The 26583-nt window shown below is 43.3% G+C and overlaps 1 protein-coding gene and 1 non-coding gene across 2 annotated transcripts in view; one reads left to right on the forward strand and one right to left on the reverse strand.

Annotated features, from left to right (window-relative positions):
* LOC121443141 (moesin-like) overlaps positions 1-26583 on the reverse strand; it is a 69407-nt gene that overhangs the window by 11841 nt on the left and 30983 nt on the right. Inside the window, exons 2-4 of the mRNA XM_041644819.1 lie at positions 10978-11061; positions 2649-2744; positions 889-1163 (exon numbers count right to left, since the gene is read on the reverse strand). Of these exons, the coding sequence (XP_041500753.1) occupies positions 889-1163; positions 2649-2744; positions 10978-11061 (455 nt within the window). The remainder of the gene's footprint in view (positions 1-888; positions 1164-2648; positions 2745-10977; positions 11062-26583) is intronic.
* On the forward strand, positions 2221-2333 carry LOC121443153. Its single transcript, XR_005973635.1, has one exon.

Consider the following 26583-nt stretch of genomic DNA (forward strand, 5'->3'; position numbering starts at 1 on the left):
ACTCTGAAGGAACCAAGAGGTCTGACCCATCATTCTACCAGATTATTAAACAAGGCCTGCTTTAAATACACCATCTTGGACATTGTGGCCCTGACCACAAAAGTTTCCAGGGACACAATTCCTATCCCTAAGATCTCCTGATGGTGTATGCACAGACCACAGCACCAATTCCACTAGGGATCCCTGAGTCAGGCTTGCTTCACTTTTCTTCTCCTGCTCTAATCCAAAGGCTTATGGAAATAAATAGCCATCTGATGCAAAATGAAACAAAACCTTCGAGGTTGAAATAAGAATCATCAATACATTGGGGGTTCAGGCCAGTTCCGGCTCAAATGTGGGAGATGGGGCGAATCAGAACGAGTACCCCTGTATTTCTCCTTCCTGAGCCAGAAAATAAGGAAACCTCTTGCCTTGTTTATTTGGCATTGTCATGATGTTAAAACAAAAATATTAAGTGTTTATGAGCTTTCACCTTTGTAGTTTGCAAAATCAGAACACTGTATAGAATGGTACCCGTGGCTTGCCTATTTCTCTCTCTCTCTCTCCTGTGAATTTCTAAAATAAAATCTCATCAGTGCAAAAGAAATGGAAACAGGGGAGGACAAAACAAATCAACCCATCTTTGGTTCTATGTAAGCGCCGATCTCCAGGGTAATGAAGCTTTGAAATCAGGGAGACAAAGGGGAAAAACGCTTTTTGAAGACCAGAAATACAATAGGATATAAGACTATATGCAAATGTGTCTCTGAGCAGCACAGCAGTGTTTAGACAAAACCTAGTGAAAAGAAACTTCTCTGGCACCCCATAGGGAGTGGGAATTAGCCAGTGTTTGGTTGTTACCCATGACCCACTTTAGCTAGGTCAAAGAAGACCAGGGTACCAACTCACCTCTGGGGCAGCAGCTTATCTCCAGCCAGGTAGCCAGACTTGTGCACTTCCTTATTGAAGTCACCGTACTTAGACTGGACGGCATAGGAGGCCAAGAGCACAGCAGTTTCAGGTGGGCAGTAGATGTCATCATTGAGAATGCCCTCCTTCACTTGCAGGAAGAACAGGCGCTGGGTGATGTCCTGGATCAGTTCCTCAGACACATCCTCTGGGTAGAACTTGGCCCAGAACTTGAAGAGCAGTGGACTTTCCTTCCGCACATCCTGTGCAGTCACCTGGGAGGAACACGGAGGTAATAAGAGGCTCTCGAACAATAGACTCTGGTGATGGGAGCGAGTCTGTGATGGGAATGATAGGAGCGCTGAGAGAGCTTAAGTTCAGGTAATCTCCCAAGGCTGGAAGGCCACTCTCCTCGTAATTTAAAACGAAACAAAACTAAACTAAAACTAAAACACCGAAGCACTGCATTACTTTCACTGGGGAATCTTATTCTCCTACGCTATAAACTACTGGAGATGAGCAAATCTGGTCGAAGCTACAGAATTGGCTAGGTTAGACAGCCACCAGATGACTGTGCAAAAGCCTGAAAAATCATTCCTAATTTGTCCAGCAAAAGTGGCTACTGCTGCGGCCACCGGCATGCCTCAGAGGGTAAAGACACTTGTTTCCAAGGCTATGACCTCATTTAGATCTTAAGGAACAACAAAATGGAAGAGAGGATTGGCATGGCTCCCATGACGTGCATGCACACACACATAAACATGCACAGACATAGTAAATAAATGTAATTTTACAAAGCTCCATTCTTTAATAGAACAAGAGCTTTGGAGCAGAAGTGAGACCCACCTCTAGATACAATCAGGAAAATAAGCTGGAGCACAGTATTGAGACCTCTAGGGTCAATGGCAAACAGTTTGGGGGTATAGGGAGAAAAGTCTGCTAGTAATCTGCAGACATTACATGGGGCGGTATTTGGGCTCTTTCTTACAAATTACAGGCTTTGAGAAAGGGATCTCAACACCTTAAACCACTAAAAGCTTAGGTCTGCAACAAGTCTAAAATAAAGAATCATCTCCACTCCTTTTGGCGTGGCCATCTTGCTCAGAATTCAAAGTGGAAACTCAGCAACCTTCCCTCAGTTGAGTCCTCTGCCTCTATTTTGTTGAAAGTAATCAGGGGGAGCATGGTGTTGGGCTATCTATAATTCCAACACTCTAAAAAAAACGGAAGATCAGATGTTCAAGGTCACCGTCTGCTATGTGTGGAGCCTATATGTGGAGATCAGCCTACAACAAGAAACCCTTTCTCTAAATACAAAAGGAGGGTGGGAGTTCTGGAAGCTCCAATACCAGCCATGCAGACCTGAGAAAACACAATCCTACATAAAAATGGACATATCTGACTTAGGACAGCTGACTAAGTCTGGTTGCTCCCCTCCAGATAACTTTTTTTAAATTTTATTTATTTTATTTTTTTTTTGAGACAGGGTTTCTCTGTAGCTTTGGTGCCTGTCCCGGAACTAGCTTTTGTAGACCAGGCTGGCCTCGAACTCCCAGAGATCCGCCTGCCTCTGCCTCCCGAGTGCTGGGATTAAAGGCGTGCGCCACCACCGCCCGGCCAGATAACTTTTTAAACTAGGACTCTAAACACTGTTTCCTTCCTTGTTTTGTTCAATATATTACTGAGTAAAGGATCTTGGGTTTGCTAACTAGCATATGTTAGTAGCTGGAAGAACTTCTAACAGATCAGTAAGTGATTACCTTCTTATTGAGTTTCAGCCAAGTCGAGAAAGCTTTTGTGTCCTGGTACTGAAGACCAAAGAACCAAACTTCCCTCAAGCCAATTGTTTTCACCACCTGGAAAAAACAAAACAGTCACCGGTTTAATAGCTATTCTGTGCCAGGAATCGAGGAACAGAAAACTGGAAGGAACTTAATTTACCCTAAAAGGGTTTAAGGTACTGCTAGTCTGGAGAGCAGCTGTCAAGAACTAATGTCTACTGGCAATTGATGGCTTCTGGAGCAGTGGGATCCATTTTCTTCAGAGATGTAGAAAACCTTTAGAAGGTTTCCTGTACCCTAGAGAATGGCTCTATACCTATGAAAGTACTAGCAAGACTAACTAAACTCTGTGGGTTAAAAAAAATGAGTACATAAAATTGGGGGGAGAGGGTCTAAACTTAGCTGGAGGAAGGTAAATATGATCAAAATGCATTGCATACATGTATGCACTTCTTAAATAATTAAGAAAATGTATTTTTAAAGGAATTAATGTCATATAAGGAGTTTAGTTTAAAAAAAAAAAGAACATGGAAGTAGAAAGGAAACTATTTTGAAAAGGGACCAGGACCAATGGATGAAAGGAGGGTCATTGTAATTAAAATATAATACACGTGTATGAAAATGTAACGAATCCCTTATTTTTTACAATTAACATAAGCTTAATACACAACAAAAAAGGAAAAAGAAAGAATTGCTATCAGCTTCTTTCCCCACTAAGTACTACTGTGAACACTGGTCCACATCAATAACCTTACATGCATTATCATCTTCAGTTCTCAAAAGAGCCCTATGACAGAAGTAGGTGATGTGCATTTTACAGATAGTAATATTAAAAGCCCAGAAATAAAACGATATGCCCAAGGTGCAGATAAGAAGTGACAAAGGCAAGATTTAAATTGTCATATTTCTAAATCAAGCCAATTCTCTACCACTGCCTTCTCCAACAACGCTATACAGCTGTCGGCTCCCAGAATGGATTAGAGGCTGTAGACAAAGATTCTTGGGTTAAGTCCTGTATCATATCCTTCTGAGGTACTCTCATGTGTTCCTTGCTATTTCTGATTTTCTATTTAGTCTAAAGGATATTACATTGGGAATTGTAATGCATGCCTGTAATCCCAGTCCTCAAGAGAAAGCGGAGGCAGAAGGATCAGAAGTTCAGTGTTGGCATCCTTGGTTACACAGAGTCTGAGCCCAGCTGGGGCTACATGAGAGCCTGTGCCAAAAGTAGGGGCATGGGCTATGCTTAATCCCAGCACTCGGGAGGCAGAGGCAGACTGGTCCCTGGTCTCTGTGAATTCAAGAACAGCTTTGTCTACATAGCAAGTTCCTGGTAAATGTCTGTCTCAAATTACCAAAGGAGGCGCACTTAAAAAGACTCAGATGAACAGACAGAAAAGGTGCAGACATGCAACTGGAGGAGGGCAGGGATCCCATGTCTGTTCAGCAACTTCTTCCTGTCCAGCTACCTAGAAGCTTCCCAACTCAGGCTTTTTTTAGTTTTGTTAAAAAAACTACTTCATTATAATTGACTGAATTGACAGTCATTAATGTCATTAATTCAAATTTCATAACTGTCCTTTCTATTTAGAAAGTGGGAGTCATTTCAATATCTAAGACAAAGTCTCTTGCAATATCCCAAGGAAGAACACTTGAGAAGACAAATTAAGGGGCACAGTGTACAAGCATCCCATACCCCAAAGCTATGCTGTTCCTGGGTAATGATGGAGTCTGTTCTTGGGCCCTGACTCTAGCACGCCATGTTGATGGTCCAGGTGCAGTCTCCACACCGGCACACTCAGCACTAGAGAGAGCCACATCAGACAGTTCTCATCTTTTAGTCTGGATATAAATGGATGCAAATAAATCTTTAGGATGCAGTGAGCAGAAAATCTATGAGACTTAATTAGAGATAAAAACAAGGACCCAGAGTCACCTATGTTCTTTCTAATAAACAAATCAACACCTTCTCCCATCTCGTACAATAATCACTCTGAGGAGAAATCGTGTCCCTAACATGTCACACTTTCTCTTTATACTTTGATGTCACGTATCAGGAAATATGAACAAAAATCTTCTGTCTTTCATTTGCAGCCCGTATATTTCTTTGGCTGGCCCCAACTTCCTCATTATCTAGTCGGGAGAATAACTGTTAAATGATCTCACACCTAAGGATGGGTATGGGAAGATTTTTCTTTTTTAAAAAAAAGCTCTTTCTCATCCTACATTTAACACAGGACCCAACTAATAATTCTGACTTTTCCCGGTAGTTTCAGAGTTATAACTGAAATGCAACTGGTGGGAAGGAGAAAAGTTCCATAAACATTCAGATCCTGGAGAGAAAAAAGACCCACTGAAGACAGTACAGACCATAGGGCTAACATGCCTAGGTACTGGGGGAGTGGGACAGAAGAGCAAGAGAGAAAGTGATAAAGAAACAGTTGGCCTTAACCTAAACCAAGAGGCCAGTTGTGGCAGCTCAGAAAACCTAGGACTGAAGGGGATTTTGATATGAACACTGCCTCTTCTTTTGTGAGCATAGGGAAATCAAAATGATATGAATTTTCCACTTCCTTAAGCTCTTGAGCTTGGAGAGATGAGCAGTCTCTCAACCTATGCTAAAGTTCCAACGTGAGGATATGGGAGGAAGGAAATGCAGTCTGAAGTCAGAATTGATACTGAAAAAAACAAAGACAAAAGAAATGACCTGTGCCTCCAGGCTACAAGGAAATCTCCAATTAAGGTCCAGGGAGTGATGGGGGCCATTTGGTTAGGCAACTCCTGGATCTATTTCCAATTCCAAGAACAAGGAAATTGAGGACAGAATTACTCATTTCGAATTCCTATAGTAGCCAAGACCTCTAGTCAAAGTGGGCCAGGGCTTGGGGTAGGAAAGGTCCTGCTTTTCAAGTTCGAGAGAAGTATCTAGCTCTTTGTTTTAGGAACAAACCTCTCTGGATCCAGTGAGTAGAGTCCTTATAATGCTTGAGGGAAAAAAAAATTGCTCCCTTTGGTAGCAAACACCCTGCTCATATGACCTATGCTAGTATTTCTCAAAATTGCCCTTAAGAAACCCTTAAACACCTTTAATCCCAGCACTTGGGAGGCACAGGTTGATGGATATCTGTGAATTCAAGGTCAGCCTGGTCTACGAGGACAGATCCAGGATAGGCTCCAAAGATATACAGAGAAACCCAGTCTCAAAAACCCAAAAACAAAACAAAACAAAAACCCTTAAGCAGTTGACCATCATAACCAAAGAGGCCTAGGGGTATGGTGGAATTGAGAGGTCCACTAAAAGCATCATGAATCAAGATGAGTGGGAAGCTATCCCAATAAACACATTTTGGCAGAATAAGAAAAAAAAAGCCTCGATAGAAACTGTGAATTCTGTTCTGTTCTCTGCACTCTTCCCCCAGATAGACTGTGGAGAGGAAGCAGGGCTAACACAGCGTAGGCTGGTAAAATGAAGTCCAGTGATGTGCCTATCAAATTGCTGTCAAATGAAGTGCATATCCCCAACACATAACAACTGCTCTCAGCTTTGGTCAGGGCAGTCAGGAAGGCACAGCAGCTGTGACTACCCACATGAGACCTCTGGAAGATCTGAGCTAGGATCCTGTCACGGAAAGGGCTTTGGGATGCCACACCCATTCCTGAAGATCTACAGGCAGTTTGGTTAGTACCCAGGCTTCTGTAAATGGCCCTAAGGAATCTCACTGGTTAGGGGCAGGGACAGACAGGAAAGGAGAAGAGGGACAGCTGGGAGGAGGAAAGAGACCAGCAGCAGGACTAGTGGGAATAAGGGAGGGGTGAATATACCAAAACACATTAAGAATGGTTATTGTGCTGGGCATAGTGGTGCACACCTTTAAACCTTGCACTCAAGGGGACCATAGGTAAATCTCTGAGTTTGAGGCTAGCCTGGTTTATAGAGAAAGTTCCAGGACAGAGAAACCCTGTCTCAAAAAATATCAACAAAAAAGAAAAGCAATTATTATGTGCAATTTACAGATGATAATAAGAAAAACTACCAGGAAAGAACACTGAAGTCCAATAAAAGGAAGAGATTTGCCTCTAAGAAAATCGTTGCTAATTTCTAGGCGTTTCGGGGGATAAGACAGAATCCTTTTCATCTCTTTTTTTACTTGCAGAAATCAATTCAAGAGTCAGTGCCACCTTCCTCGTGTATCTTTGTAAGAAACCGGCGGCATCGTGAGCCATCTCAGAAGCCCAGAGCTGCATCAGAAGCAAGGCCAGAGCCTTAAGAAAAATACAGCATGAAAAATTCCGTGCAAAACTGCATCAAAGCCCAGACATCTGAGGTGCACTAAGATTCTATTACAGGCTTGGCAGCAGCTGCATCACCACCCATCTAAAAGCAAATCAATATTTAACTGGAAAAATCTGGAAGACGCTACCACAACCTCTGCTTCTTCTGCTCCACACAGCTTGTGTTCCAGTGAGCGTCTTCTTCACAGAACAGATGTCACTGAGCTGAGCTTCTGTTTAGGGCAGAGGCTAAACAAAGGGGGCTCACACAGGGCAGAGTTGACAGAAGGCACTGAGAAACAGTAGAGTCTTCCCAGGTTCAAGCTTGAGCTATACCACTCCTTAGAGCTACGTGACCTTAAGCAGAACATTCCCCCTCACTAAGCCTCAATTCCTCATCTGTAGAACGGGGTTGCTACTCATATTAGTGTCATAATAGATGTTAATCGTCCTATTTAAAAAAAAACCAGAAAAGTCCTAATGCAAAGTCAGCCAGTCACAAGTACCTTACTGAATCAGAAAGCTTTGTGATTTTTACGGTTCCCACAACTGAACTCCCAGGACATTCCACATACGTTTGGCTTTTTAAAAGATCAATTATTAGAATGGCTGAGATGCCAGGCAGGATTTCTATATACATATATATGTGCAATAGCAATTAGTGAAAAAGAGAGACCACGAATCTGAAGGAGAGTGGGCAGGGGTATACGGGAAGGTTTGTACAAGAGAGAAAAGGGAAGGGAGAAATGTAATTATATTATAATCTCAAAAGGCAAACCTAGTCTTATTCATAGTGGTGGCCCTGCCACCTAGTGGCCGGTACAAAATTCAAGAAGAAGCCATTTGAAGAATCTGCCTTAAGAGATTAAAGCAAGCAAGTGCCGCATGCCTGAAGCAAAACGTGTTCTTTCTCTTTCCTGGCAGAGAGCACACTCACAAAAAAGAAACCGAAGTAAGTGGGAGCAATTGTGGGCCCCATTCCTATTTCCCACCAGGCCCTGGGCCTCCTCAAGCTACGCTTTCCCACTGCTTTTATTTATCACCCAGTGCCAAGATATATGCTTCCTCTTTATTTTACTTCCTCTCTGGTCAGAAGCCTGCTGAGTTCCAGAATAGCCCTAGAGCGTTATTCAATTCCTTTCAAGCCCCAGCTCCGGCAGAAGAGCTTCCTTGAATGATGGGTCTCAAAGTCAGATAGAATGGATTTCTTCCCTGGGCTTTATCAAGCTACAGAAAGGGAAGAGCTCACATCCTCCCACCACCTGTGCATCCTCATTCTCTATCTCCAGACAGACAGCTGATTAGTATCTTGTCAAGTTCAGATACTTTATTCCGACAATTTTCACCGACGATATCACAGCTCTGATACTTCTGACCTCACAGAGAGTGGCTGTGTTCTTTTTACCTTGGTAGCCTGTCAGGGGACCTACGGATAGAAAACACATCTTCTCTGAGACATCCCCAAGCTCTAACGCCCTCATTCGCTCCACACAGTGCAGTGCAGTGGGAGAAAAGTATGACTGTTCAGAACTGCATTTGAAACTTCATATTCCAACATACCAAGGTATGATTGTTTCCTCTTAGGGACAGGAGCATCGTGATGATTAAGGAACCCAGTTATATGTAAAACCTCACATGTTTATCACTTCCAACCCAACTCACCATTTTTTTAAAGAATATAATGTGCTAATAATAGTCAGCATGTTGTATAATAGAACTCAAGGTCACTTTTTCATTTATCTGTTGAGACAGGATCTCCTGTTGCTCAAGCTGGCCTCATTTAAAACTCACTATACTCTCGAGAAGGGCCTTGAACTCCTGATCCTCCTGCCTGGGTCTTCAGGGAATACAGGCTACCACACCCAACTTCAGAGTCACTCTAATCTGAATGAAATTTCAGCTCAAGCACCTACCAGGGATAATCTACTGTAGGTGCTCATAAATATGCTTCTCAAGACACTGTTTGTCTGGGTGATAAATCATCCGGGTTTTCTCTCATTCCTTTTCTCAATGATTATGAAAGATCAAAATCTCTTCAGGGCTCTGTGTGGGAAGCAATAACCTTAAGAGCGGCATGCTAGCCAGGGATGCTTGCATACGTCTGTAATTCCAGGAGTCAGGAGGCTAAGGCAGGAGATTGCTCTGAGTTCCAGGCAGCCTGGACTACATAACAAGTACCAGTTCGGCCAGAGTTATATACTAAGAACCCCCCACACCCGACAAAAATTTACCATTCCAATCTGCCCAGGGCTCGTAGCCATAGTAGCCTCCCATGGAACTACATGCACAGTGCATAAAGCAAATCAATACTAATAATAAATTACCAAGTAGAGGCTTTTTGAAATTAATAAAGCTTGACCCACAGATTATTTTTTGCCCCAGACTCTAAGCCGTGTCTTCATCAGCCAGCCCCTTTAAAGCAAAAGGACAAACCCCAGTGGTAAGAGCAGGAAGGAGGAGCATTTGGTTTGGGAGATGAGTAGAATCAGAACTCTGGATGGAGTCTAAGCAGAGGTCAAAGTAAAATCCACCATGACTGATACTCTCCCCGCGGCACCTCTTCCTCAGACCTTACTATCTAAAACAAGTGACCCAGGAGTCTATGTGGTCTCCTCATGTTTGTCTCATGGACTGCTAGAAGCCAATCCAGAAGTGATGTTCTGCCAGCTGCCTTCTCCTACCAACTCAAATGTGGCATTTCCTTTCTTTTTACAGAAAAGGGTCATCTGAACAATGAAAATACAGAAGGGAGAGAAGCAGATGTGTCAAAAAAGGGGCAGAAATAAATTTTTGAGAGACAACCAAATTTGAGGAAACATGTACAGCTTGAAAACCCGAGGCCTTGAAGAAAAGAAATGTTTGCAGGAAGCAAGAAATTAGTGGCAAAGCCAGTTCTAGAGATCAGAATTTCTGACTTTCAAGCTAGTGTTCTTGCCAATTCATTAGGCTGTCCCTTTAAAAGCTCTCCAATATAGAACCCACATGAAAACCTTAATATAATCAAAATGCATTTAGTCATTGAAGACTAGTACTGTAATTACTTGTGAGCTAAGGGAATGTCAAAACATTACTTAGGTGTTTCAAAGTTCCTCAGACTAACTTGTATTTTCACAAATTAACCATCAGTGATTACCCTACACTGTTCAAAACAAAAACACAAAACAAACTCCAGAGAAGGAATAAGTTCCAACTAAATCCAAAATTAGATCATCAAGCCTCTCTCCCAATTCTAGTTCATAAATGAGACAAAAAGCATAGTATTAGAAGGGGACCCATCATTTATTACTCTGCCACGTTTTTGTACATAATGCTTTCTTCCAAGATATTTGGGCTTTCTTATTGTCTTGTCTATTTCTGATCTGGTATTTTGTGCAACCTTATATGTCACAGTAATCAGGGTTTTTTGGATAATGGTAAAGATATAAATAATATTACATTTTTATAAAAACAAAAGGCATATAAAGATGAATTTCCCCCCTTTCTTTCATATTTGTGTATGTACATGGGCACGCATGCCACAGTCTGCTTATGGAAGTAAGAGGGGAACTTGCAGGCATGGAGAGACACACTTATCTATAATCCCAGCACTTGGGAAGCTGGCAAATACAGACTTTGAGTTAAAAGTCAGCTTAGGCTAGGTAGTAACTTCAAGGACACCCTGGGCTTTTTAAAAGAGACTTGTCTATAGATAGATAGATAGATAGATAGACAGACAGACAGACATAAATATCTTTCAAAGTTGAAAGAAAATAAATTCATCTTTTCAACAAATCTAGCATAGAATAACATTCCTAGTCTCTTGTCTCCTTTGTTCAGGATCAAGGATAGGATTATTAGGGCAGTGAGATTGAGATTTCAGTTGCCAAAATTATACTTTGCCTCCTTTTTAATCAAGTCTGGAATCAGCCTTTGTTTTTACCTTCCTTGGAAGGGCAAGTAGAAAAAGAGACCTTTTCCAAAACACAGGAGTAGGTAGTCCGCACTGTGATGAGACCTACCAGCAAAAGAGGTGGTTAAGGAACAAGGCCTCCCTTACCTGGTCAAACAGCTGCTTGCCAGTGGTGTTCGGCTGAATGGCAAACTCCAGCTCTGCATCCATGGTGGTCACACGCACACTGATCTAAGATGAGATGAAAGAAAGCAAATTAGTTCCTTGGCTTTAAATGTCTCTGTTCAACTTTGAAGGAAAAATATCCAAATGCCAAGAAGCTGAGTAAATAAGAAAATGGTGTGGAGAAAGGTAAAATATTGACATAAGTCATATCCTAACCATATTCGCAACCACATTACTGAAGATAAAAACACAGCCAGAGACGCTGCTTCACCAAGAGGCAAACACGAATGTAAATCAGTATGTTACAAAGAGGAAGAAAATATTGTTTATATTTCTTTCAGCCATTTCCAGGTCACCGCATTCTCTTCCCTACCTCTGGTCTACAGCCTGGCTTGTCTATGGCACTAGGAGATAGTTGAAGAAACAAGGTAAAATTAAAAAACAATACTGGGTTCTCTGCTGTGGACTTTCCAAGCTACAATAGCAACCTTGCAAGCAAAAGGTGCCACTGATGTGGCGGTTCTCAACCTATAGGGGTCATGACCCCTTTGGTGGGTTCAACAACACTTTCACAGGGGTCAAAGACCATCAGGAAACGCAAACATTTATGTTACAATACATAACAGGAGCAAAATTATAGTAATGAGGTAGCAATGAAATCAATTTTCTGTTTGGGGGTCACCACAACATGAGGAAGTGTATTAAAGAGTTGCAGCATTAAGAAGGTTGAGAGCCACTGAAATAGAGCCATGGAAGTAACCAACCACTTTCTGTTTGAAAGTGGGTTCTGAGACCCACTCCATAGGAGGGAAGTCATGCTCAATACTGTAAACCCGCTCAAAAGCCCATGACTGGGGAGGTCATACGCCTTAGTGAGGAACCTACTACTTACTACTGATTTACTTAATAGCCATGTAGTCAAAGTGGCCTCTAAATATGTGCTTGTATCCATAGACTAGCTTCACTCTGAACCTTAAAGAAGTTTCTTTTTGCAATAGCTTTCAGTTAACACAGACTCAGAGCTGGTCAAAGTGCTGAGACTAAATGGTTTTTAAGTGCTTGGCCCTGCATTTACCCACTCCAAATTAAAGCCTAGCAAACATCACAGAAAATGGTACGAAGTGCTGGAGGCTGGAGAGGAGTGTTGTAAACACTGTCTTTTAGATACGGCATGGCAGCTGCAACTATGAACTCACAGCAATACTGAGCACATTCCACAAGACCTGCACAATACTGGGCACATCAACAGGGATAGGGAGGTAGCTAAGGCAACTCCAACTCCCCCCGCCCCCAGGAGCTCTAGGCAATTAGCTGTTGCAGGGGGAGGGGTCATTCTGGTGCAGCCACTGGCAAGTTGTACTTGCTCAAGTAAATAACCTCCAACATGTGCTCATGCAAGAAACCCTAATTAAATGCAGTAGAGCACAAAAATAAACTATTGAAGGTAAAGAGGATAAGAAAGGACAACATGAAGAATATAATCAAAGTGTGTGTGCATGTATACAAGGTGTCCACACACAAACATGAGTTTATACACACACACACAAACATGATTTTATATACATGAAAGTTTGGAAAACTAAAAACAAATTTAGAACTGGGTGCCAATGCTAGCAGCATAATGGTCTCAATTTACCAACATGAATAGTTCTTATCTTTTTTGGGGGGCCTTAGTTTCCTTCATCTGCACAAGGGCAGACAGACATCAAAGCAATGATTAAGGATCATTCTAATAGTGAAGTGTGTTGTTCTATATACTGCCTCGGTCTGCTAACAGTTCCTGTATTTGTATCTCACTGTTCTCTCCGGGCACAGGAGAGGACGGGGGCATCAGCAGAGGTGAGTGTGGACAACAGAAACGTGCGACCATAAAGAGAGGGAGCCAGGCACTGACCAAACTATCAGACAGGAGGAAAGAGGGAGGGGTGGAATGATCTAAGTATATTTTAATCCAAAAATATTTTAAATAAAAAAATATTAGCATATTCTTATATTATATCACAGATGCATATACATAATGCTAGTAAGTGGAAGTCTGAATACAGGTCTGTGTCCAGACTTTATAAAATCTCATGCTTTTAGGCTATTAAAGATGGTGCTTGCCATCAAGCCGATGATCTCAACTGAAGCCTTCAGACACACATGGAGGAATAGAACCAACTCTGGAGATTGTCCTCTGAACTCCACGTGCTTCCATGTTACACATACACATGTTATAAATTATAAACAATATTTCATATACTATATAAGTTCAGCTTCATAAGATGGATAGATAGATGATAGATAGATAGATAGATAGATAGATAGATAAGTGGAATAATATCCTAGTGCTAGTTAGGCTTTGTGTTTTCTCCCTTGTTTAAATTATAAAAAAATCACATTATTGAGGAAAAACCAAAATATAAAATTGCCAAAGATGTAAATCCCCATGGAATAGGTATGATATTAAACCTTATTAAGTCTTTGTAACTTTGGGCTTTTTCCAAGCACAAAAGTTGGTAGCACCAACTTGGAAACAGACACCATTTTGCCAGCTAAAGAATTCTGATAAATACCAGACCCAAGGAATACCTTTGTAAATAAATCTCACCAGAGATTCAGGGAGGAAATCTATTTCAGGATGGACAATGAAACAGGAAAGGCCCTGAAGGTAGGAACAAGTAAATCAAGGGCCTTGTGAGTAAGGCGAGGTTAGCCACCTTACTTGGTGCTACCCTAGGCTTCCTATAGTAATGAGTCCTCACACAGTATGGAGAAAAAGGTCCAGTGGGCTAGAATTTGTAGGGAAAGGGCTGCCATGCTAAATACGACCTCAAGTCACCTTGTGCTGGATGAAAAGTGACAGCAAACTATCCAATGGGGATGAGGAAATGGATCAGCGAGCAGAATTCTCGCTGTGCAATTATGAGGACTTGAGTTCAATCCTCAGCACCCACATAAAAGCTGGTATTAGTGGTGCGTGTCTCCAGTCCCAGCACTGCAAGGGGTGGAGGGGGGCAGATTCCTGGAACTCGATGGCTCATCAGCCTAGTCAATCAATAAGCCCCAGTTTCAGCAGGAGAGCCCTTTTCGTACAAATAAAATAAAACAGTGAGAGAGCAAGTCACCTCTATACATGCACATACCCACACAAGCATGCATATACACCTAACACACACACACACACACACACACACACACACACACACACGCCAAGCAAACCAAAAAATTAAAAAAAAAGCAGTGACTAAGAGAGGAATGAGGATAGTGGCCTTTCTTCATATATATGCTTCATTTTACATTCCAACCACAATTCTCCCTCCCACCCCTCCTCCCATGCCCCCTCACCTCCCCCAGCCCACCTCCAATTCACTCCTCAGAAAGGGTAAGTCCTCCCACGGGGAGTAAACAAACCCTGGCAGTTGAGTTGAGGCAGGACCAAGGAGGTAACAAAGAAGACAGACACTAAGAGGGACAAAAGGATCGCCCTGGGAAAGGGGAATTAGATGAGATCTCCTGGGTAAACTGGGGTCCTAGGGGTGGTAAAAGGGAGGAGATGGGGCATGGGAATGTGAGGAAACCAGATGGCCCTGCTGAGGGAGGGATGGAGTGGGAGATCAGTAAAAGAGGTATCTTGATAGAGGGAGCCATTATGGGATTAGGGAGAAACCAGGTGCTAGGGATATTTTCAGGAATACACAAGGATGACCCCAGTTAAGACTCCTAGAAATAGTGAAAAGTGTGCCTGAACTGGCCTTTGCCTGTAATCAGATTGGTGACTACCCTAACTGTTATCATAGAGCCTTCATCTAATCTAGTAACTGATGGAGGCAGATGCAGAGATCCACAGCCAAACACTAGAAAAAGCTGCAGAAATCCAGTCGAAGAGAGGAGGAGGGAATATATGAGCAAGGGATAGTGGCCTTTCTAATACAGTGGTTTATTCGCATCTCAATATTTATTTGTAATTTAGAATTACATCTTGTGTGGTTCTATGGTGTAATGGTGAGCACTCTAGAATTACATCTCCGTAATTCTAAGTTGGCACAAGAAAATGCTGGTTACATAAATAGCCATCAAATAAGAGGCTATAAAATAGACGGATATAGGGGTAAGGATGCAGTTCAGTGGTAGAGCAGTTATCCAGCATGCACAAGGCTTCATGGATGGTACAGGGGTGAAGGCACAGGCAGCCTGAACACAGTACACATAGAGAGAAAAGAGGGCATTTCTTGACCTTTTTATGTCAGATACCATTCTTGCCAATCTAGCAAAGCCAATGGAACATGTAACAGAATATTTCTAAAGGCATAAAATAAATACAAGGAGACAATTTATATTGAAACAGATGTCAAATTTAATAATGTGTACTTATATACCATATTAAGTTACCTCGCATTATCGAGTATTGGGTCTTAATAATTACTACTGTGATTTATTTTTAGAATATTTTTATTTTTGACAAATCCATACATTTCTCATCCCCTTCCATCTTCCATTAGCACTTCTTCTCAAAGAGGCCCTCTCCTTGTTTTTATGGCTTCTTTTTTCTGTTTAGTCCACTGAGTTTAATTGGATTTCCTTGCCCAAGCATGAATGGGAAGTTTGTGAATACAGCAAGGACAGCTCATCTGTGGCTACATCATTTAAAGGAGTGACACTGCTCCTCCAATCAGCATCCCTTGTCAATAGTCCCAGGGGAGGGGTGACAAGTCTTCTGAATACAACATAGATATTGCACTACTGTAAATTTAAATTTAGTCTAAATGATATTTTGGGAGAGCTGGAATAACTAAATGTCTAAAGACTTCCACTGATGACAGTCATAGGTACCACTAATACTAAATTTTTTTTGCTTATATTTATAATTAAAAGGATAACTCTTAAGTTAGAGCTTAGTGAAAACAAAAGCTGGCTTAGTGTCTGTAAATGACTGCTTCCAGGACCGCCATGGACACCAAACTCCACAAACGTTCAAGTGTGGTAACCTTTGCATGTAACCTAAATACATCCTCTTGGCTTCTCTAAATCATCTCTAAATAGTTTATAATACCAGATATAAGGGCTGGGAATGTAGCTCAGTATTACTGCCACAGCTTAGCACACAGAGGCCCTGGGTTCAGTTTCTGACAACATAAACCAATGCTATAATACAATGTTGATACTATGTAAATAACTACTATTCTTTGTTGTTTCAGGAATAATCATACAAAGTCTGCACATGTTCAGTACACACACAATTTTTCCCCAAATATTTTCAACCCACAGCTGGTTGAGGGCCAACTGTGTCCACATTCATGGGCCTTTCCTGTTTCAAATGTTATTCATGGATAGAAGGATTTCTGGTTAAAGAACTTCCTAGAAATTTATTTCAATTCACCTAATACAGAAGCAGCACAGTGTTTAAAGAATTATGGGTGTAGGAGAACTGTAGAACTATTCTCTGACCTTGAGGCAATTACTGAATTACCAAAGAACTGCAATGCTACTACACAGGGAAGTCCCCGAAACGCAGAACAGAAAAATCTTTTGTGTGAATTGAGTCATGTTAAGGTGGTTTTTCCATAGATCTCCAAGGACAGGATTAATTTTTAGAGTGAGACTCAAAATAGAAAAACTGAAACAAAAAAAAATGTGAGGAAAGCAGATTTAAGTAAAATAAATGGAGCCTAAAAGTGATGCGGATGGTAAGAGAACTGGGGAAGGTTGATTTGTTCTTTGATAATGTAAGATGTACATAGACAAGACAAGCTACAGTCCAGACCCATGTATGTCACATACGGCCCTCTGGGCATAGGAACCTACTGTCTTCCTTTTGGAATTGGCCCTTCTATTTCACTGAGGCGGCATCTTGTCTGGGAAGGTTTAAAAAAAGGTGGTCGGCGGTTAAAGGTGCCCAGCACCAAGCCTGAGAGCCCAAGTTCAAGCCATGCGTTTGTATGTTGGGAGGAAAGCACCCACTAGCATAAGATGCCCCCTGACCTCTGCACACTTAGGGTCATGCACACATAAATACACTCAGAAATTTTCTGAAAACCCTGAAATTGAAGCTTCCAAATCCAGCAAAAATTTCCCTGGCAGGGAATAAAGGAGCTGATCTGGGTAAAGTAGCAATTTAAAGCATAATTCGCAGTAGAGAGAACTGTTTACACAGCTAAATCCTTGCCTAAGCAGGGCCTGAGTATGCAGACATAGGCTGAGGTCGAAGACTGCATCTATGGAGAACAGAAGCGTTTAAGGATCAAGACAAAAAAAAAAAACACCATGGGTACGAATTTCAAGAGTGTGTCATCCTCTCACATCCACTGGCCCTCCCATCTCTAGCCCAAGAACAATATATCCATTGAAGCTTGCTGAACAATCGAACATAGATACTTCCCACAGGAAGCCTCTGTGCAAATGAACTCATCTTGGTGGTTTCCCATCGAAAGCCTTCACCAGAATCATTCCTACACCCAAGTTGGTTAGCCTGAAACATTATCAGGCCAGACGCTGACTCTGTCTGGGCAGCAGTAGCTGGGGGTGCTTTCTTGATGTGTCCAGTAGCTTCAAATAAAAGACCCTCCCTTTCCCTAGAGCCAGGATCACCCATGGAAGCAGCACTCCTCCACGGCAAAGTGGTCCGGCCGTAATCTGCCCCCACCTGTTGGGCGTTCCTAACTATATAAAATAGATGACCCCCCCCCCCGAGGGAGGGGGGAGAAGGAGAGAGAAATAATCACGTTAACTCGCTGGAAAGATGAGTGTAAATATTGTCAGTTCGTAAGTGAAAAAAACTGAAGTATATAGGGGCAGGTGACAGACACATTTTGGATACCAACCCTGTGCCAGCCCCATCACCCACAGGCTCAGTTCACATCACTGAAGCCAAATGTCCTGTTAGCAGTTGGTGGAGGCGGGTCTTCTGGACATTCCTGGAGCTCCTTCCATAACTCCACCCACCTCTCTAGTCATGACAATTTCACCGCTCTCTTCAGACACTGCCTTGGTAACTATTTTGCCAAAGCCCACACACTGCAGCATAGGAAGCCTGGGGATATCTGGGAAACACTGCTTGGGTAGGGAGGGTTTCCTTGTCTCTCTGGGGCGGCTCAACAGCCTCACCGACGACCTGCCATCTCTGAATTCTGAGGGAGTGGCCTTTCTTTCTTGGCTTTCAAGGGGACTGATAATGTAAGAAAGACAATTATGATGGGAGGAGAGGAGCCAGAGGAAGTACAAGCCTTACTAGGGCAACCCCAGAACTCCAATCTCTTCCTCAGTCACCATTGTGAACAGATTCACCTTCCCCCAGCATTTCCAGCAGCAGGGCCTGGTCTATCGTGATCCTCAGGATCCCAGAACAGGTTCAAGCCCCTCTTTTCTCTAGGAAGAAAACAAGAGTTGCCTTGACTCTGCAACCCAGGAGCTGGAAAGTCCTTCACCATGCCCCTCCTCTAACACAAACACACAGACACAGACACACAAACACACACACACATTCACTACGCAACAACTTTTTCTGCTTTCTCCCTAGTGATTTGGAAATGGTACCTGGTGCGATTACCCCTTCCCTCTCCTTTGACCTATTCCCAGACCTTTCCAGACCTGCCTGGGCTTAACTTTCCCTATGCCTGTGTCTGCTGCCCATAGTTTTTATAAAAGAGAACCACGCCAATCCCCACTGACCCACACCCATACCTTCATGACTCAACATTAGTTCTCCAACCACTCGAGTTGCTCCAAAACGGCAGAGGAGACAAGAGTCTCTTTCATTTGTTTTGGCTCAGCCCTACCCTCCAAAAAATTCCAAGAAGCATTTCAACTGACAGACAAGAGCACACTAGAGACTGGAGGGCTGCTCTTTCGGTTACCATGTTTGGAGCACTAAACCTTTTCAGCAGCGAGAACACAACCACCTTATCAGTGTGGGGGAAGAGCTCAGCACAAAGGCTTAAGATGACAAAAATCAGAAACGATGATGTCATCTTCCTCAATGCAGCCTCAATTTCACGGACTTTTGCTCAGCTCCAGACTCAAATCCTTTCCCCTGCTACTCCTCTCATGTGAAAGTCAGGAAAGAAACTACTTGTGTGTGTGTGTGTGTGTGTGTGTGTGTGTTTGTGTGTCTCTCTGTGTGTGTGTGTGTGTGCGCGCGCGCACGCTCAACTAATTACAGTCTCACTAATCAAAAGCAGCTCATCAGTCGAGACATGCCCTAGAAACAAACAGTTGCCAACTGCAGCTCTTATCTTCCTCCAGTCACACGGGGTGGCCCACAGTGCCCTTAGCATGGCCATTCCCCAGAAATTCACCTGCTTTCTCCCTTCAGAGCTTCTCCCCTTTAGTCTGCAAAACGATGAACAGTGTGGAATAACAAACTCTAAAACCTGAAAGGTCCCTCGGTGATCATTTGACTCAAAGCCAACAGTTGAATATGAATAGTGAGGTACGGGCAAGAGAGGCACTGGCCCGGTGTCATACAGCTCCCGTGCAGTGTGAGAAGAGAGATTAAAATCTGCCTGTTTAGGCTAGCAGTGTGGCTTAGCACTAGAGGCTTGCCAAGGATTAACGAAGACCAGCGTTCCCTCTCCAGCACCAGAAATAATAAGACTGAATTTGAAAAGAATGGCTCTTGTCCCCACAGCACATTTAATAAGCCCGCATGCCATCCTCAATCTCCTAAGTAGTAGCCCCTCCATACATGTCCCTTTGCATCTAGAGATACTATGCAGAGGAGGCAGCTTCAGTTTGCTTCCACTAAGAACCCAAAGCTGGCACTATTTGGAAGTTGGGTTTTCAACAGGGGGCAGATCTAACTTCCATGCTGAGAAATGCACTAGCATGAATTCTAGGGAGACAAAAATCTTTCCTAATTCTCTGGAGGCAAAAACAGAAAGAAATGGGGATAAAAGAAACGGGGACGGGCTGGAGAGATGGCTCAGAGGTTAAGAGCACTGACTGCTCTTCCAGAGGTCCTGAGTTCAATTCCCAGCAACCACATGGTGGCTTACAGCCATCTGGAATGAGACCTGGCACCCCCTTCTGGCTTGCAGGCACACGTGGAAGGAATGCTATACACATAATATAATAAATAAATAAAAATAAAATAGTTTATAAAAAAAAACGGGGTCATACCTAGGTAGCAAAGAATAACAGGTCCCTCAAGCCCCATACAACTCTGAAAGTGGCAAAATGAAAAGGAAGCAAGCCCATCATTAATAACACACGCATCCAAATGTGAGAAACTGTTATTTGGAACCACACCCAGCTGGCCTTCACTCTCTCCAGTCAGCTTCCTACTTGACCCAGGCTCCCGCCAGCAAGTTTTGCAGGAAGTTGTTTGTAGACTGGAGACAGACCATTTTTGGCTGCCTGAAGATGCCGGCTTTGCCCAGGGCACCAGAAGAGGGCTCTATTCCCTCTTCTTAGGGATACAGCATCTCAACCTTCAACATCATGTCTCAGAAAAACAATAAAGTTGAACCAAGCTTAGGTTCCTTCAACTGCTCAGCAGAATCCAGCCAAGCCCTGTGTCTTTAGGTGTTACAGTTGCTAAAACCGGGATCCGTAAACTATTGAAGGGCCTGGAGGAAGCTTATTGGCCTAGTCAAAAAGTACTGTTTTCCACCCAACCTGATGGGAGCGGGACAGATGAGGAGAGTAATGAAAGAGATGTCTCAATAGAGGGTTAGGTAGAAACCTCGTGCCAGGGAAATTCCCAGGAATCCACAAGGATGACTCCAACTAAGACTCCTAGCAATAGTGGAGAGGATGTCTGAACTGGCCTGCCCCGTAATCAGGTTGGTGACTACCCTAATTGTCATCATAGAGACTTCATCCAGTAACTGATGGAAGCAGATGCAGAGATCCACAGCCAAGCACTGGGCCAAACTCCGAGTCCAGTTGAAGTGAGAGAGGAGGGACTCTAAGAACTAGAGGGCATCAAGGGCATGACAAGGGAGGAGACCCACAGAGACAGCTGATCTGAGCTCATGGGAGCATGGACTCTAGACCAACACCCAGGGGGCCTACATGGGACTGACATAGGCCTTCTGCATGTGTATGGCAGTTGTGTAGCTTAGTCTGTTTGTCGGGCTCCTAGCAGTGGGATCAGGACCTGCCCCTGGCACTTGTGCTGGCTTTTGGGAACCTCTTCTCCATGCTGGGTTGCCTTATCCAGCTCTAATGCAGTGGGAGGAGTTGGTTCTGCCTTGATTTGATATGCCATGCTTTGTTGGTGCCCATGGGAGGCCTTCCCCTTTCTAACTGGGGACAGAGAAGGAGTGGATGGGGAGGGGGCAAATGGAAGGCTGGAGGGGGACAGGAGGAAAAGAGAGGAGGAAAACTCTGGTAGGTATGCAAAATAAATGAAAAAAATTTAATTAATAAGAAAGTACTGTTTTCAAGCCCAGGGCTAGGCTAAGGTTGACTTCCTAGCCACTTCGGTGGGGAGAAGACTTCCAAACCTGGTGAAAGGGAACCCACCAATACTGAAAGTGCTTGCTCCTGGGAATAATGGCCCCAGGTCTATCAAGAGCAAAAGGGAAGGGAGTGGAAAGAGGTTTGAGGGTCTCTTTTACCTTTTCTAACCCTCACTTCCAGAGTTGGGGTGCAGCTCAGTAGCAGTGTGGTTGCCTAGTATGCAAGACCCAGAGCTCTATCCGCAGCTTTGCCAAAACAAAAAATTATTTTCTGTACAGTGGTTTTACTAATTTCAACCTCACTACATGGCTATTGAAAGACTAAACTTAAGTAATAGATAAGAAAGTACCTAGTCTATCATAAATAGATTAGGAGGCTTATTTACTCCCCTTCCTTTGTGCCATTATCATTATGAATATCCTCTCTGTAGGGATGAGTTAAAGCAAAAGTCTGTTTGAATACCAGAGGCCTCAAAAGAACCCTTCTAGAACTCTTTGAGTGCAAATTCTACCATGTAATGAAATTTCTAAGTCACTTAGATAATGCAAAGCCATATACAACAGTGAGACACATTTATCTCTGCATGTATTTCTTCGTTTATTTATTAATCTATTTGGATCTCCTGTGGCTTAAGCAGGCCTCTAACCTGGTATGTAGTCAGAGCTGACCTTTAACTCCTAATTTTCTTGCCCTTCACAACTCTGCGGCTGGGATTACAGGCATGCACCACACAGCCTGGCCCAGAATTTTTTTTTAATGTTCTCTCTCTCAGGAGAGATAGGAAATTCCCCCAAGAAACAGAGTCATAAAGGATTAGTGAACACAGCAGAGCATTTATAATACTTTACCCTCTTCAAAGGCTGCCTTGCCTTCCTTGCTTATTCTGAATTCTGCCTGAGTTTTTTTTTTTATCCTGTATTGTCTTGTATTACTAACCCTTACCACTCAATACAACTTACTAACATATCCTAAATATCTCAGCTGGTATCCCAACCACCATAAAGTAGGCTTAAAAATGACTCAATAGAATCACCTGAGGAAATTTTTTGGAAGAGTCCCTTGCTCATTCTGGCTTCTTCGGTCAGAACTTGGCCAGCCATCTTGAATTCTTGGGCTGACCATCCGAAATTAAAAGCCACCAAGATAATTAATTACAAGCCTCATAATGACAAATTGGCCAGAAAACTATCTGGTTGAAGGGAAACACAGACAATTAAAATTAACCAGAAGACATCTAGGCTGGTGCTTAGTATAAGGCTCTCTTCAAGGCTGAACATAATACCCAAAAAGACCAAGGATGGCAGTGTCTCTCCATAGTCACTGTATCCCTCTACATCCTAGTATCCTTGTTTGTAAAGTATGAGTGATCATCATGCCTGTTCCTTCCTACCAACAACAACCACAACCTAAAGCCACAAACTAAAGTAGTATCTCAGTATCAGGAAGAACATAGATTTATATTCTAAAACCATCAATACAAGATCTAGCTCCACTAGCAATGAGCCAAGGGATCTTAACTCTCCCCACCTGTAAAATGAGCAAAATGATGCCCATGTAGCAAACGTGTTGTTTGGTGCTAATGAGATGGTGCCCTTTAACTGCTCATCAACATCATTTCTGTCATTAGCCAAAAACCTAGATGCCTAGAACCCCAAGCCAGGATTACTGGAGCAGACTCTTGAGAGGAGTGTCTTGGGAATCTATAGTTCAAAAAGTGCCAAGAGATACTTACTACCTGAGTTTAAAGAAACACACTCTGGCGCAGATGCTGGTGAGATCAGAGCACAGTACAAGCAGGCTTCTAGGTGCAAAATGTTTCCTGGCTCAGAAATCCTCATTCAGGGACTGTGAAGTTAGGACCTAACAGATCAGGTGCTCCAGGCAGGGGAAATGGAAACTTTGAAATTCTGATCAGAAAATTGTGTCAAACCTCTGAGCTACAGTCCAGAGTCTTCAACCTTCCTTCCTTCCGTCTAGTTAAGAACCAGACAGTGGGAGGTACAGATACTTCAGTAGCCAAAACATATTGATCAAAATGCTCTAATTAAGGCCCCTGTCAGAGTCTTCCTGCATTCTCTGCCTTGTAAACATTCCACACATAATCATTCCCAGGGGAATTTTCAGGCAATGAGCAGATCTTAAACACCAAACACCCCTTCTTGGATGCTCTGAGAGCTAAGGGACAAAGAATAAGCATCAAAGGCAAGGCAGTAATGCAACTTTTCATGGAAGGGAGAAACAGAGGTTCAGTGAGGTAAAAGCAATTTGTTTAGTTAGGCTTTCCAGAGAAAACTATAATAGCAGCATCATGCTGTAAAAGACTGTCATGAGTTCGAGACCACCTTGGGCTACATAATTAGCACATTTCTCAGAAGAAAAGAAGCATCTAGTGCAAATTCAGAGATAAACCTAGAGCCTGCGTTTCTACAGCTACTGACTGTTATTTGCCATTCTCAAGCTCTCTTCATTAAAATTACAAAGATACTTCTGTCAAAAGCTTGCCTGTTATCATTTACTTTAAGAAATCAAGTGTTCTCTAGCCATAAGCTGTCGCTTAGTGTAATCAGTCCTGCCCAGCTCCCAAATCACAACACCAAGACATTATTAATTTTGGAAGCTTGGCCGATAGCTTAGGTAGTTAGTTTCTAATTAGCTCATCTTTAAAATCACCCATTTCTACTAATCTCTGTGCTACCACATGCCTCATGGCTTGTTACCTCTTTTCCTGCAGGTCTGATCCTTTTGCATCTCAGGCTGGCAGGACAGGAAAAGACCAGTTACATACAGTGTACAACATGGGGCTCAAACCCATGACCCTAAGAATAAGAGTCTCATGCTTTACCGCCTGAGCTAGCCAGGCAGCTGCAGGACAGGACAGAAGAAACAGAGGAACCTCCAATTACAAGTTAGGGTGCCACAGTCCACCAGGAAGTTTGGCCGGTTTGAACCCCACTTGACTAACATCTTGGGAGGATGAAGAGTTAGTTCCAAGTCTGGTCCTCCTAGAACTCTACTGATCCTGGTTCTGCCACAAATTCCTTATAGTACTCTCTGGATCCTCCATCTCCCTGCCTGAAATAAAGGGTCAGACTAGTTGGCTTCCCAAGGTGCTTTCAGAGGGTCCATCTAGCCTCACTGAAAAGAGGAACCAGTGAGCAAATCCCCACTTCAATATGCCCGGCAGATTCCCTCGGCCTCTGGTCATTCCAAGCTGACCTCTTCAGGCAGTTAAGCACTGGGTGAATGGCAGCTGGGTGGGCAGACAAGCAGGAAGGCGGCAGCCCCACCCTCCTTTGCACAGGAAGCTAGCTACATCCTCTTTTCCCCACCCTCAGCAGCACATCTCCAGTCGGACCCAGCCGAAGCCATGGGGGCAGGGGGGAAGAAGATGAGGCCTAAAGCGAAACCGAACATGCAAATTACCTCAGTGTACTAAGGAGCCATCTTAGGGTAGGAAATGAACGAGGACCCTGAGAAAGAGCAGCAAAGGCAGTCTCCTTGCCTACTAAGGCCAAGCCGTTCAACAACACCATGGCAGGATCAATTAGGAATGGGCCCGTACAGTAAGCAGATCTGGCCCATTTACTGGAGAGCAGGGCAAAGATGAGGCGCTCACAGACACAGGTGTTTCACTGGTATGTCCTTCTTGGGGTAAGAATAGAGCCATGCCTTTGGTAGGGGTGGGGTATACACATGAGTGAACACTTGTGAATGAATAGAGGGGCTTTTAATTAATCTCAAATCCAAGGAAGCCCGCACCAACCTTCATGGCTACATGCCAGCCACTTTACCCGGCCATCCCCCACACCTTGTGACTGGGCCCCAGCCCTCCCCACATCCTGTTCTCAGAGAACACGTGGTTGCCTGGGGAAAGATAATGTCATTACCACACTTCCCCTCTGCGGAGGAGGATCTGGTTGGCTGGAGAGGGAGCCAGAGTTCTCTGCCTGCCCAGGCTCAATAATCTGAAGGAAATCTCCTATTTTCACAGAGAGACAGGAAGAGGGACGAGATAAGCCTGAGAGCACCTGCTACACTGAAGGAGACAAGACGCACCTCGAGATAAAAGGTGATAGCCCAAATTGTTTCCAGAGAAAAAAATAAATGAACCTTCTGGGAGGGAAAAAGGAAGCTGCCGGCTTCTTTTACATTCCAAGATTGGAAGACGACATGCCAGCGTCCTTCTTTGATCAGTGAACCAGAAGACACAAAGGACAGTACAATTCTATTTTCCAAAGGCTCCCAAGTGTCGCACAAGTATCCCACAGTAATCTTAAATACTAGCTCTGGCATTTCTGCTAAGGCAGCACAACTTAATGGACCTGGCATGGCATTAGCCAATTTAGGAGGAAAAAAAAAGACTTTGAATTTGTAAGAACAGCTCCTAAACAAATGGAAAGTTATGGCGAAGTCCCACAGCCCCATCATTGCTGATGTCTTCACTTCTCTCTAACCTGCTCACTCCCTGGCTCCCCTCTGTCTTCCCTTCCTAGCCTATAAATACAGTAAAGCATGTGGCTGAACATTCCACGTTTAGGGAGGGCCTCCTCACTGATCCAAGGGCAAAAGTCAGAAGTCAGCTATCATCCTTCAGTACCGCCTCACTGAGCACAGCAACCTTCGGTGCAACAGCTCAGTTCACCTTCTGGCAGCATCAAAACGGAACATTTATCACACAGGCCTTGAGAAAATGAAGAGTCTCAAAAATACCTGCTTCCAGCGGAGTGTAGTAGGAGCCTGTGGAGCTATGATTACTTTTGGAAAAGGCCCTAGTGAGCTCTAATAAAAAGGAAGGGAGGAAGCTCTGTGAGACAATATATGACATCGAACGTAATAGTTTTGGACAATCCATAGCTTGAGATAACCTTTCTAAACACTGTTGGGGGGTGTTGTTGCTGTTGCTGTTGTTTTCTTTTGAGTTGGTAAAGCCGTAGCCTCTAAACTTATAAGCTGACCTACCAATTTACTGAAACCAGGAACAACTGTTTAGCCTATCCATCAATAATATCAACACTTTTAGTGCCCCAGCCATGCTCCAGAACAGAAGTGAATGTACAAGAAACCAAATATAAGAACGTTCTTCCCCATTATCTTAACTTTTATCTAGTGTCTTCAGAAAGGAACAGAAAACAAGCCCACCAGGATCTCTCCAGAAATTACCAACCGTTTTTTAAATGACCTAAGCAACATACATAATTGTGCAAT

This window comes from Microtus oregoni, unplaced genomic scaffold, assembly GCF_018167655.1.
Source record: "Microtus oregoni isolate MIOR12 unplaced genomic scaffold, Mior012 000100F_ref0000014, whole genome shotgun sequence".
Taxonomy (NCBI): domain Eukaryota; kingdom Metazoa; phylum Chordata; class Mammalia; order Rodentia; family Cricetidae; genus Microtus; species Microtus oregoni.